General features: G+C 40.3%; 1 protein-coding gene across 2 annotated transcripts in view; it reads left to right on the forward strand.

The window, feature by feature from the left end:
• SYNE2 (spectrin repeat containing nuclear envelope protein 2) overlaps nt 1-13,079 on the forward strand; it is a 376,334-nt gene that overhangs the window by 255,950 nt on the left and 107,305 nt on the right. For both annotated transcript variants that reach the window (XM_030811980.1, XM_030811985.1), the window contains exons 65-67: nt 187-303; nt 6,333-6,563; nt 12,434-12,616. In XM_030811980.1, coding sequence (XP_030667840.1) covers nt 187-303; nt 6,333-6,563; nt 12,434-12,616 — 531 coding nt within the window. The remainder of the gene's footprint in view (nt 1-186; nt 304-6,332; nt 6,564-12,433; nt 12,617-13,079) is intronic.

Below are 13,079 nucleotides of genomic sequence, written 5' to 3' on the forward strand. Positions count from 1 at the left end.
ATAAAGACAATCTTGGGGAAGCTGATTTTTTCCCTAATGAACAAACTTTTTTCAAATTGTACCTGACTTCTCTGTACCTGACTTTTTTGCAAGCAGGTAGTTTGTAAAATGAGCAGGCGCAGAAAGAAGAATTCATGTGGCACCAGGGCAGGACCCTTTCTGGAGCTCTGATTCTTTTCTTTACAGGAACCATATGGGAAAATAAGCACCTGTGATAATTCCATGGCACAAATCCTCACACCAGACTCACTAAACACTGAGCAAGGCCCAGAATGTTCCCTAAGGCCCAACCAAACAGAAGAGGTAAGTCCCGGTTGGTAATAAGTAAACTGCTCAGATAGCTGGACTAGCACCCTAGAGATGACCAGTGTTCTGTGTCCTGCAATACCTTGTACATCAAGCTAAGTGTTCCTTGTGAACTTTAACATATGAAGATATGTGCTGTCAAGCTGTAGAACTGGAAGACTTGTCATCAGATATTTACAAAGAAAATAGGCACAGCGTAGAGAATTAGACGCTTTTCACTCATTTACCATTTGTCAACATGAAATAGTCTTTCCATTGATGACTACTTTTTTAATCTGTAGATAGAACTTATGGGGGCAAAGAAAGTAGAGAAGGGTTAATATTGATTAATATTGATTAATAGCCTGTTACATAAAAGGCATTTATAGTTATCTGTTTAACCCTCAGACTGTATAAGGTGGGTTCATATCTACCATATGTTTACAAATTAAGAAATCAAAATTCAGGGAGTAAAAATATAGCTAGTGGGCCGGGCATGGTGGCTCAAGCCTGTAATCCCAGCACTTTGGGAGGCCAAGGCAGGTGGATCGCCTGAGGTCAGGAGTTTGAGACCAGCCTGACCAATAGGCTGGTGAAACCCCGTCTCTACTAAAAATACAAAAATTAGCCAGGCATGGTGGCACATGCCTGTAATCCCAACTACTCAAGAGGCTGAGGCAGGAGAATCGCTTGAACCTGAGAGGAGGAGATTGCAGTGAGCCAAGATTGTGCCACTGCACTCCAGCCTGTCTGGGTGATTGAGCAAGACTCTGTCTTTAAAAAATATGTATATATGAGATATATAATATGATATATATAAATAATATATATCATATATATTATATATCATCATATATGATATAATATATATTATATCATATACATCATATTATATCATATATATGATATAAAATATATATATTATATCATATATCACATTATATATTATATATGATATATTATTATGTGATATCATATTATATATATCATCTTATATATGATATATATGATATATATAAAATATATATGATATATATGATATATAATAAAATATATTATATATGCTATATCATATATAATATATATTTTATTATATATTTATATATCATATATATTTATGTATAAGTATATATATTTATGTATATAAATATATATATGGCTAGTGAATGGGGGAATAAGGAATCAAACCCAGAATATTCTAATCTGGCTTCCTAATTTGGAATCTTGTACCTCAGTCGTTCTCAATAAGGCCTTACAGTGGGGTGTGGGTGATGGGTACTATTTCCCAAGTTAATTTTGGTGTTTAGCTGGACCTAAACCTCCAAGGGTCTCACCAAATAGCTCCTGTAAAATATATTGGGATGTTTTTGCTGTTTTATTGTTTAATTATTGCATCTCTTTTCTTCTTTTATACTGAGTTCAATTTATGTTTTTTCTCCCTTAGTTTTGTCTAGTCTTACAAAAATATCTCTTAGTTCTCAAATTGGTATTCCTTTTTCTTCTTTCTTTCCCTCCTCCCTTTCATTCTCTGTCTCTCTTAACAATATATGTCTGGGAAGGTGGACAAATGTGAGAGGTTTACACCCAGTGGCAATGCTTAGGTCAAAGAAAGTTGCTGACCTGGTCAGTAGGTTTTCTTGCTGTTCAGAATTAATCTGGGTTTTGTTCTGGGGACATGGTCTCACTCTTCACCCAGGCTGGAGTGCAGTGGCCACAATCATGGCTCACTGGAGCCTCAACCTCCTGGGCTCAGGTGATCCTCCCACCTTAGCCTCCCAGGTGGCTAGGGCCACAGGCACACACCATCACACGTGGCTAATTTTTGTATTTTTTTCAGGCACACAGTTCTGCCATGTTGCCCAGGCTGGTCTCGAACTCCTGGTCTCACACCATCTGCCCACTGTAATGTTATTTTTTGACACCTAATTAAAAATCAGATGTAGCTTCAATGGTGTTTTAGCTACAGTAGCCATTCTGCTTAATATTGTTTCTGCTGGTGTGGATGACCTCTAGGGTCTTTTCCCTGACCATGTGGATACTAGATAATGATGACAATAAAGAGAAGGAGGAAGAAAAAGGAAGATAACAAAGTACTTACTGGACATTTAATATGGGCCAGGTACTGGGATTTTACATATACTATCTCAGCTCTATGAGATAAATATTACTGTTACCCCACTTTACAGATGGAGAAACTGAGGCTCAGAGAAGTAAGGTGCCCAAGGTCATTTAGCTAGTAAGTGGCAAAGCTAGGATTCAAACCCAGATCTTTCTGACTCTGAGTTTAGAACCTGAGCTTTGAACTATTAGGCTCCAGTGACTCTCTTTTGAACTAATTTATGTATGTGTGTATTTGTGTTTTCTTCTTAACTCAGAGCTTTTGCTGGGGAGGAATTCTTGGAGCAGGAAAAATAGATGTTACCCTTTACTACAGGAGGAATTTGTCCACTTCTGATTATTCAGGGACTCCTTTACTGGCTCCAAGTTCCGTACCTCTTGGGGACTGTCTTCCTGCCTTTTAGTCATTTCTATCTCATCGGCACAGCACATCACTAATGAGAAGGGAAGTGGGGACTCTGCAGAGACCAGGCAGCCAATGTCATCAGGCTTCTATCAGCCTCAACAAACCTTTTGTTTCAGAGGTTAAGTGTATTGACCAAATGATAATTGCATAATTTTTAGTAAAATTCTGAGTCATTCTTGACCCGTATTACAACCAAGGATAAAGATTTAGTATGGAAAAATGTGAAAATGTGAAATCAAGCTAGGCATGACCTCAGAGTAAACCGCCACCATGCCATTCTAGGGGCATGCTTTTCATTTATTCGTGTGCAGTTAGGTACTGTACTTTAGGTATGCAGTTTTATATTTCATAAGCAGTGGGGGAGATATGCAGGTATTTGTAGAATTGACTGAAATATTAAGGAGAAAATGTACAGGTTTGCTATTTTTGCATGAAATGTAGCAATAGCCAGAAAATCAACTTGCATTTTAACTGCAGTTTTTTGTTTTTTGTTTTTTGGTTTTTTTAACTGATTACTTCACTGATTACTTAGATCAGTGATGTGTTAATGCCGAAGTGAAGCAATGTGATTCACCAACTGAAAAGTTAACTTGGATACTAAAAGGTTGGTGAAATTATGTCAAGAATGTGGACTTGTAGATTCCAAAGTGTAGTGAAAGCAGGAATTGTTTTTGATTCTATTTACTGTTGTGTGACCATACAGTGCGTGCTCATGATAAGAGCCCAATAAAGGCTAGCTGTTATTAATTTACACTTATGCTTTAGAGATGACATATTTAATATTAAATACTTGTAGTAATACTTTTTAGCCCCTCCCCCCAAAGCGTACAATTATAAAACATCCATTTAAATAAGTTTTGCTTTTAGAATTTGGGGCTATCATATAGAGAAGGTATTTTACAGGGTTGCTACTGTGTAAAAAACCAGGGAACTCTGAATTAAAAGATCACAGAGCTGTGTGACCTTGGGTAAGTAACTTGGGTGCTTCTCAGAAGCAACATGGTAAAAAGGGAGGCATGTGGGCTGATTGAACATTCTGTGCACTTGGGTTTCTTAGACTTTAAAAAGAGGTGGGTGAACTGATCTCTAGTGGGTTCCTTAGGCCACCCTCAGCTCTTGAAGCTCTATGGTTGGAAATATTCTTTTTTTCTTCTCTTCCCCTTTGGATTCTTTTCAGGTTCAAATAACTAGCAAATAAAACCCAGATTAGTCATGCAGCTTACTTATTTCCTCATTAATTTGGTGAGTTCATGAGAAAGCAGAGAAGCTCAATACTATCATTAAAAAAAGTGTGTGGAGGGCCGGGTGTGGTGGCTCATGCCTGTAATCCCAGCACTTTGAGAGGCTGAGGCAGGAGGATCACCTGAGCCCAGAAGTTAGAGACCCTCTTGGGCAGCATGGCAAGACCCCATCTCAAAAAAAAAAAAAAAAAAATGTGTGTGGCATATAACAGGTGCTCAAATAAAATTTTTGAATAAATAATGAAGGCAGGTGGTAAATCTGTGATTATAGATTAATATTAATAGATTATCTTAGATTAATTAATATTAATAGATTGTTCTCTCAAGTGGCAAAAAAAAGGAGAGGGGATTCCAAAATCTTTGTCTATAGCAATATCTGAAAACTAGAAGGGAATTAATCAGATGACTAGAAATTGATATCTGGAAGTCTGGAAGCGAAATCACACAACTGTTGCTTTTTAAAAAAAAAAATCAGGGCCAGGCACTGTGGCTTATGCCTGTAATCCCAGCACTTTGGGAGGTCTAGGTGGGTGGATCACTTGAGGCCAGGAGTTCAAGACCAGCCTGGCCAACATGACAAAACCCTGCCTCTACTAAAAATACAAAATTAGCCAGGTATGGTGGCGTGTGCTCGTAATCCCAGTTCCTTGGGAGGCCAAGACAGGAGAATCACTTGAACCTGGGAGGTGGAGGTTGCAGTGAGCCGAGATCATGCCACTGTACTCCAGCCTGGGTGACAGACGGAGACTCTTCTCAAGAAGAAAAAAAAAATGTCATGATTAAAAAAGAAAATTAAAACAGTTGAATCCAAGCAGAGACTTGACTATATATGAAGTTTAGAGAAAGCACAACACAAGGAAAAGTTTCCTTGAAAAGGTGATTTTTGAAGAAAATTATAATAATAGATTAATGAAGGCAGGGAAGAAATGGCATTTTGGCAGAAAACAGCACATGTATGTGAAGATAATAGATGGTGAAAGGTAAAAAGTACAACCCAAGACACTTGTGCCAGACCAGCTTTCATAATACTCATCAGTATGCATGAAAATGAACAGCATTCTCATGCCCGGCACGTGTTTGTTACCACCTACCAGTTTTGTTCACCCTTTTACACTGAAAGTTCTATGTCTAAACAAAATCCCATAAACATTGAGGAATGTGCATTTGAGTTAGGGTATACATTTGCAATCGACTCCCATTCAAAGTTTGTCACTTGGATAGAATTACATTTTATTAGATGCTAACACATTAAGAAAGTCTTATAGAAAACATTGTATTTTATCATAATCAATAAAATATTTTTTGAGACCAAAAGGTTTATACAGCAAAACACAAATCCTTATTCCTAAAGGAATTTCTCTAGAAGTATCGATATTACTTTTTCCATATTCTGGGGAAGGATAGATAATACAGTGGGAGGTAAATACATCTATCAAATTATCTTTTGCCTCCAGGTTGAACATATCTAATATATAATTACTGGAATACTTTCATTTGGTATCTGGGAGAAAATTTTCCATTTAGTTGATAAACAACCCAGTTATTTCAATGTAAAAAGAACACACCACACTTTCTTTATACTATGAGCATCTAGTCCTTAACTCAATCATACTTGAGTATGCAGAAGGGGAAAGTATTTTAGGGATTCCCTCTGAGGAATAGGAAAAAAGTTTCCAGGTTACCCCACTGAAGTTCATTACTTGACTCAAGCTGTTTTTATTAGAGAAAAGTTTAGATGAGTACTATCATGTATGTTTTTAAAAAGCTAAAATTTTTATAATTAACTATTTGAGAAGATGTTAAGTTAAAATTATGTGGTATATTTTATTGTTTCCCTGCTGGGATGTAAAGATCGTGTTCTGTTTTGTTTTGTTTTTCTGTTTGAATAGAGTGTGCAGCAATGTAAGCATTGCTTAATCATGTGTCACGTAACGCTAAACACTGGCCAATTCCCTTAAACGTTTCGGACACACACACACCCTGTCACTCACATTCTCACCTGTCTCCTGGGGCTCACCGGGTAGTGAACTGTGAGCCTGTTCGCGTCCTCTGTGCCCAGGAATACTGTACCTGCATACTCGCAGATCGGCTGCTTGGAAACCTGTGGCACCAGGTCACGTGATTGTTGCTATGAGTGTGGAGGTGCATTTCTCTTTTCTTTCTTCCTTCTTCTGTCCTGATTTTGTTTCTTTTAACTGGGGAAATGTTGCAGGTTCCCAGGTCTTTGCAGGCCCATGTCTGAAAACTTTGGACTCCCTGGCTTATCTTTGGATTTCTCTTAGGGCACCACACCTCCTATCGAGGCTGCCACTCTGGACTCTTCTGACGCGCAAGGAGGTTTGGAGCCCAGGGTGGAGAAAACTAGGCCGGAGCCCACAGAAGTCCTGCGTGCCTGCAAGACCCAGGTGGCCGAGCTGGAGCTGTGGCTGCAACAAGCCAACGTGGCAGTTGAGCCGGAAACATTAAACGCAGACATGCAGCAGGTGGTGGAACAGCAGCTGGTAGGGTGCCAGGTAAGACTGAGAAGTCAGAGTTCATGGTTTGCCTCTCCACCAATCATCTGCCAAGATTGGGTGAATTTCTCTTAAAGCAACACTGTTTTTCTTTCTGTTACACTAACCCTTACATTTATCTTGGCCTCAACTTTTAGTTCTCAGGGTAATTCTTTGAAATGCTTTATGGAACTATCTTATTTGAGGGGACAGGGGACAGTAGTGTTCAGAATCTAGAGTCTAAATCCATCTCTGTCACATTAGCTGTGAACTTCGGGAAGTGAACTTCTCAGCCTCATTTTCCTTATATAGTAGGTTATCTCATAGGATTTTTGTCAGGATTAAATAAGGTATTTAAAGTAGTGTCATAGGATTTAAATAAGGTATTTAAAGCAGTGTCATAGGATATAAAGTTATCTCATAGGATTTTTGTCAGGATTAAATAAGGTATATAAAGTATATAACAAGTGCTCAGTAAATGCTATTATTTTATTCATTTTTAGTAAGTAATTAGAATATTCATTCATCATAAATGAAACCAAAAGTCTTAATTTGCAAAATTGAAGATACAGCATAAAAGGGCTTTGCAACCATTTTATTGGGAATGCCCTGGGTTTTGCTTGGGAGGGGCACGGATATAAACTTCCTTGCCGCTAGTCACTCTGAGTAAAGCTTGCCGGCTCAGCCCAAAGGTTAGGGTTTCTAATCCCTCCAGGGAGAGGCTAGAATGATGACATTGCAACAGCATAATTGAGTGTCATAAGAGCAGGGGCATGCGAACTGCTTGCAAAGGCCTCTCTCCCAGCTGCACTTAAGAGACCAGCCTTGTCTCTATCATGTGGTCTTGTCTGCCAGGATGAAGACATCCTCTTGTCTCAGAGTATGCGTATCACTAGCCCTGCCACAGGGAACGTTTCCTGCTGTAGCCTGTTATGTTGTTGTGGGAAGCCTGCCTTTGATCCACAGGTGTGCATGCTCCCCTTCTATGTAAGCCCATAGTCTTACAACATCCAGGAACCAGACAGACAGGCCAGCCTCCTTTTCTGTGCAGCTCGGCACCTCTGATCTCAAAAGTCCGTTCTTTTTTTTTTTTTCTTCAGGGTCTCACCCTGTCGCCCAAGCTGGAGTGCAGTGGAGCAATCATAGCTCATTGCAGCCTCGACTTCCTGGGCTCAGGAGATCCTCGCACCTCAGCTTCCTGGGTAGCTGGGACTACAGCCCTGCACCACCACACCCGGCTACTTTTTGTATTTTTTTGTAGAGATGAGAGGTCTCACTATATTGCCTAGGCTGGTCTCGAACTCCTGGGCTCAAGCAATCCAACCATGTCAGCCTCCCAAAGTGCTGGATTACAGGCGTGAGCTATCACGCCCAGCCCAAAAGTCAGTTCTAAAGGGATAGGTTCACTCAGATACTGGCACTGCCGCTTGGCCTGGCTGATGAGGCCCAGGGGAGCCTGTGAATGCCATAGAGCGTCATACAGCACAGAGCAATGTTATGCTAAACTCAACTCGAGGCAGTCCAGATTTTGAGTCCCACCCACTTAAGGCCATTCAGGATTGATTTGCCAACTGATTATCTACTGACTGGGTAGACCCTATGCCAACTCCTTGATTATCACCAGAATCCCATCTTCATTGCCACTTGTAGTGAGTTCAAGGATTTCCAGGCTGCTCAAGGAAAAGATACGACTACCAGGTGGCAGTAGCACCCAACAGGCTCTATTTGGGCAGTATTTTGGCAGCATTATGATCGTGAGGGACAGGGAAGCTCTTTACTGCAGGAGACCTTCCAGAGGCTAAGGCATAGACTGGGGGTCAGGCCACCACCCAGAGGGGGAGGCGGGCAAGGGAACTCCCAGGGGAGAGGAGAAACAGAGAGGGAACTTATGTGTCTGGCAATGTCTCAGCACAGTGGAGGGTCTCTGGGTCAGAGAGCGCCAAAGGGCAGCAGAGGCTTGGGATTTTTTTTATAGCCCAGGGTTAGTCTTATCCATGGCTGGCAGATGTTGGGTGCAGTTTTCAGGGGTATGCAAAGCAGACAGGCTCTAAATGGATTAAAATATGCTTATTTGGGCTGCGTCTAAAGCAATCTAATGTGTAAACATTTGAGTCTGGTGCTGGCACTTTTTGAACTTACTGCTTCTGACCTGCTTTGAAGAAAAACCACATGGGGCCAACATACAAGGGCATCTTTGGCTCATTTATATAACATGACACAATAAAGTTATTATTGAAACATATAAAAACCTTAAAGTGATCTGTAAAAACACAAAATTCCAGTGGAAAAATGGCCAAAGGACAGGAGCAAACAGTTCAGTCAAGATTATGGACCAGGAGTGGTGGCTCACGCCTGTAATCCCAGCACTTTGGGAGGCCAAGGCGAGTGGATTGCTTGAGGCCAGGAGTTTGAGACCAGCCTGGGCAACATAGTTACACCTTGTCTCTACAAAATAATAAAAAAATAAATAAAAAAACTAGCTGGGCATGGTGGTGTGTATCTGTAGTCCCAGCTACCTGGGAGGCTGAGGCACTAATATCTCTTAAGCCCAAGAATTCAAGGCTGCAGTGAGCTATAATTGCACCACTGCATTCCAGCCTGGGCGAGAGAGTAAGACACTGTCAAAAAAAGAAAGAGAGAAAGGAAAGAAAGAAGGAAGGAAGGGAGGGAGGGAGGATTATGCTTAGTAATTTAATATTTGAGAATTGTTTAATCTTGATTATTAAAGACATAAATTAAAACATCTGTCACATTACATTAGAAAACATATATCATTCTGGAAAAATAGATACTCTAATGTCTGGTAGTTCTATCTAATTGGCTTAATGTTTTGGGAGATCAGTTGTCAACATATAAGCTGTTCATCTTCTTTGAGTTAAAAGTACCATTAGTTTTTTTTTGAGACGAAGTCTCGCTCTCGCCCAGGCTGGAGTGCAGTGGCACAGTCTCAGCACACTGCAACTTCTGCCTCCCGGGTTCAAGTGATTCTCCTGCCTCAGCCTCCCAAGTAGCTGGGATTACAGGCATGTGCCACAGCATCTGGCTAATTTTTGTATTTTTAGTAGAAACGGTTTCCCCATGTTGGCCAGGGTGATCTCGAACTCCTGACCTCAGGTGATCCACCTGCCTTGGCCTCCCAAAGTGCCGAGATTATAGGCGTGAGCCACTGTGCCCGGCCAGTACCATTACTTTTAATTTACCTTCTGAAAATAATCCCAAGTGAGAAAAATAATTATAGAAGCATTGATTACAAAAGTGAAGAACTAGAAACAAAGGGGTAGCGAGGGAAATTGGTAAGTGAATCATGGGATATCAACTTGTAGCTGTTAAAATGAAAATCATGAAACGTGTGGAGACAGATGAAAAAGTATGTAATAGTTAAGTGGGAAAAACAGAGCATAAAATTATGCTACATTTTGTTTATAGCCACTCTACAATCTATGGGTACATATTGTTTAAACTTAGAAGAATCTGTAGAGGATGTAAGTAGAGTAGTCCCACCTTTGTCTGTGGGGGTTGTGTTACAAGACCCCCAGTGGATGCCTGAAACCGCGGATAGTACCAAACTCTGTGTGTATTATGTTTTTTCGATCTGACAGCTGAGATGGCTACAGAGTGAGTATCCCTTATCCCCAAATGCTTGGAACTAGAAGTATTTTGCATTTGGTTTTTTGGGGGGGATTTTGGAATATTTGCATATACATAATGAGATATCTTAGAGATAGGACCCAAGTCTAAACACTAAATTAATTAATTAATTTCTTTATTTATATTAGAGTTAACAGGGTCTTTCTCTGTTACCCAGGCTGGAGTGCAGTAGTATGATCATGGCTCACTGCAGCCTTGACCTGCTGGGCTCAGGCAATCCTCCTGCCCCAATCTCCAGAATAGCTGGGACTACAGGCATACACCACGATGCCTGGCTAATTTTATTTTTTGTAGACTTGGGGTCTCACTGTGTTGCCCAGGCTGGTCTCAAACTCCTGGCCTCAAGTGATCCTCCTGCCTCAGCCTCCCGAAGTGCTGGGATTACAGGTATGAACCACCATGCTAGGCCTCAATTTATGTTTTATCTGTACCTCATACACATATCCTAAGGTTATTTTATACAATAACTTTAATAATTTTATACATGAAACAAAGTTCAATTGTGACCATCACATGAGGTTGGGTGTGGAATTTTCCACTTCTGGCATGGTGCATAAAAAGTTTCAGATTTTGGAGCATTTTGGCATTTTGGATTTTCAGATTAGGGATACTCAACCTCTACTAAGTAACTAATGCACCGAGTGCTAGAGTGTGGATATGCTGGACAAAGGGATGATTCACATCCTGGGCGGGATGGAGCAGGATGGTGTGCAATTTTATCACGCTACTTAGGTGGTGCAAAATTTAAAATGTATGAATTATTTATTTCTGGAATTTTCCATTTAATATTTTTGAGCCATGATTGACTGCAGGTAACTGAAACCACAAAAAGTAAAAGCATGGATAAAGGGGCCTGTTATAGCTTGCTTGGATGAAGGAGTTATAGGATAAATTATTTGCAATTTTGTTTTAAGAATACAGTTCTTCCTTAAGGAAAATTTTTAATTCCTTAAATTTGCTCAATGAATGGAACTTGTTCTTAGTCATGCACCGAGTTTTAGTACAAGTGATCATGGTGCTGGAATGTGAATTTGTCTGTTGCTGCTGACTTGAGTGCCCAGCCAGTTGGCATGACCGAGCAGGCTGCTGAGCCCCAGGAGAGGGCAAACTTGATCTGTTGAGCAGCAATACAATGACCGAGACTTACTGGGAAAGTTACTTCATCCAGCTGATGTATTTTTAGATTTGTGTGAATTGGCCAGTTGTATCGATAACTAAATATTTCAGGTTCCAAATTATTTCTTCTGTGGTGTTCTGAGAATTTGGAGGCTTATTTGGCTTGAGAAAGAGAAGGAAAAGAGCAAGGGAAATAATTTTCAAACAGTTACATGGAGTTCTTTTTTAAATTCCTACTCCACACTTGGATTGCAACATAAAAGATTAGGAAGGTAGGCGAGGCGTGGTGGTTCACGCCTGTAATCCCAGCACTTTGGGAGGCCTAGGTGGGCGGATCATGAGGTCAGGAGTTTTAGACCAGCCATTTTGAGACCAGCCTGGCCAAAATGGCGAAACCCCATCTCTACTAAAAATACAAAAATTAGCTGGGCATGGTGGCACACTCTTGTAATCCCGGGCTACTCGGGAGGCTGAGGCAGGAGATTACTTGAACCTGGGAGGCAGAGGTTGCAGTGAGCCAAGATCACACCACTGCACTCTATCCTGGGCAACACAGTGAGACTCCATCTCAGAAAAAAAAAAAAAAAGATTAGAAAGGTAGGGGGAAAATAAGAATATCTGCACTTTTTAAGCACAGATGTATCAAGCACTCGCCAAAGTACTTGGATTTAATTCATTCACTCCTCGTAATGATCCTAGGAGGTAAGTTCGGTTATTATCTTCATTTTACAGACTACTAGAGGCACACTCCTCTAAAGTAAGGTGCCTCTGTTTACACATCTATTAAGTGGCAGGACTGGGATCTGAAACCAGATAGTCTAGTTCGAAGATCTGTGTTCTTAACCACTATCCTCTGCTGGATACATTCTGCTGTGTTTTGTAAGGTGACTATAGAGTCATTTACTTATTTTACAGTGACATGTGTAATTGGGATTGGTTTGGTTGCATCCCTACTGAAAAGCACAAGAATTCTGTGGAAGTTTTTGTTTTTCCAGGGTTTCTTCCATCCTGTGTTTCTGGGACTTCTTGTATACACTTAAGTAAAAAGAGTAAGTCTTAACTTGTTTGCAGGAACAATACTTCTTCAAGAACAACACTATGAATAATTAAATGCTTTTATTTCCTAGGCTATGCTAACAGAGATTGAGCACAAGGTTGCCTTTCTGTTAGAGACTTGCAAAGATCAGGGCCTGGGAGATAACGGAGCCACTCAACATGAGGCTGAAGCGCTTTCCCTGAAACTGAAAACAGTGAAGTGCAATTTAGAAAAAGTCCAGATGATGCTTCAGGAGAAGCACAGTGAAGATCAGGTAAAAAATGACTATCTATGGACATTCATCTTGATACACATATATGGCAGACCTGCCAGAAGAGAACTCTGGTTGGAAGTGATGAACCGGCTACAGAGAAACTCTACTAAGTGTGAAAGAATTCCACACATTAACACTGTAGATGAGTACACTGGCTTGTTATTTTTATTTCATTCTACTTTGCAGTTTTCCTGTCTAGGTTGTTGTTGGTGATGGTGGTGGTTTGGTTTGTGTTGGTTTAATGTAGCTGAGTGTTCTTGCTGGCCGTGAGGTCTGGTGTAAGGCTTCTTCGTAAAAGAAGGATGTATTATAAAGGAATTTTGTGACTCTAATTGATTGGAAAACAAAGCTTTCATAGATGTGACTAAAATTTGACATCAGAAACATAAACCTGTTTCCAGGATACTTTGCTATTCATTTGCAAATATTTATATATACAATCAAAGTATCATGTAAAGTGTTC

Source organism: Nomascus leucogenys, chromosome 1a (genome assembly GCF_006542625.1).
Source record: "Nomascus leucogenys isolate Asia chromosome 1a, Asia_NLE_v1, whole genome shotgun sequence".
NCBI lineage: Eukaryota > Metazoa > Chordata > Mammalia > Primates > Hylobatidae > Nomascus > Nomascus leucogenys.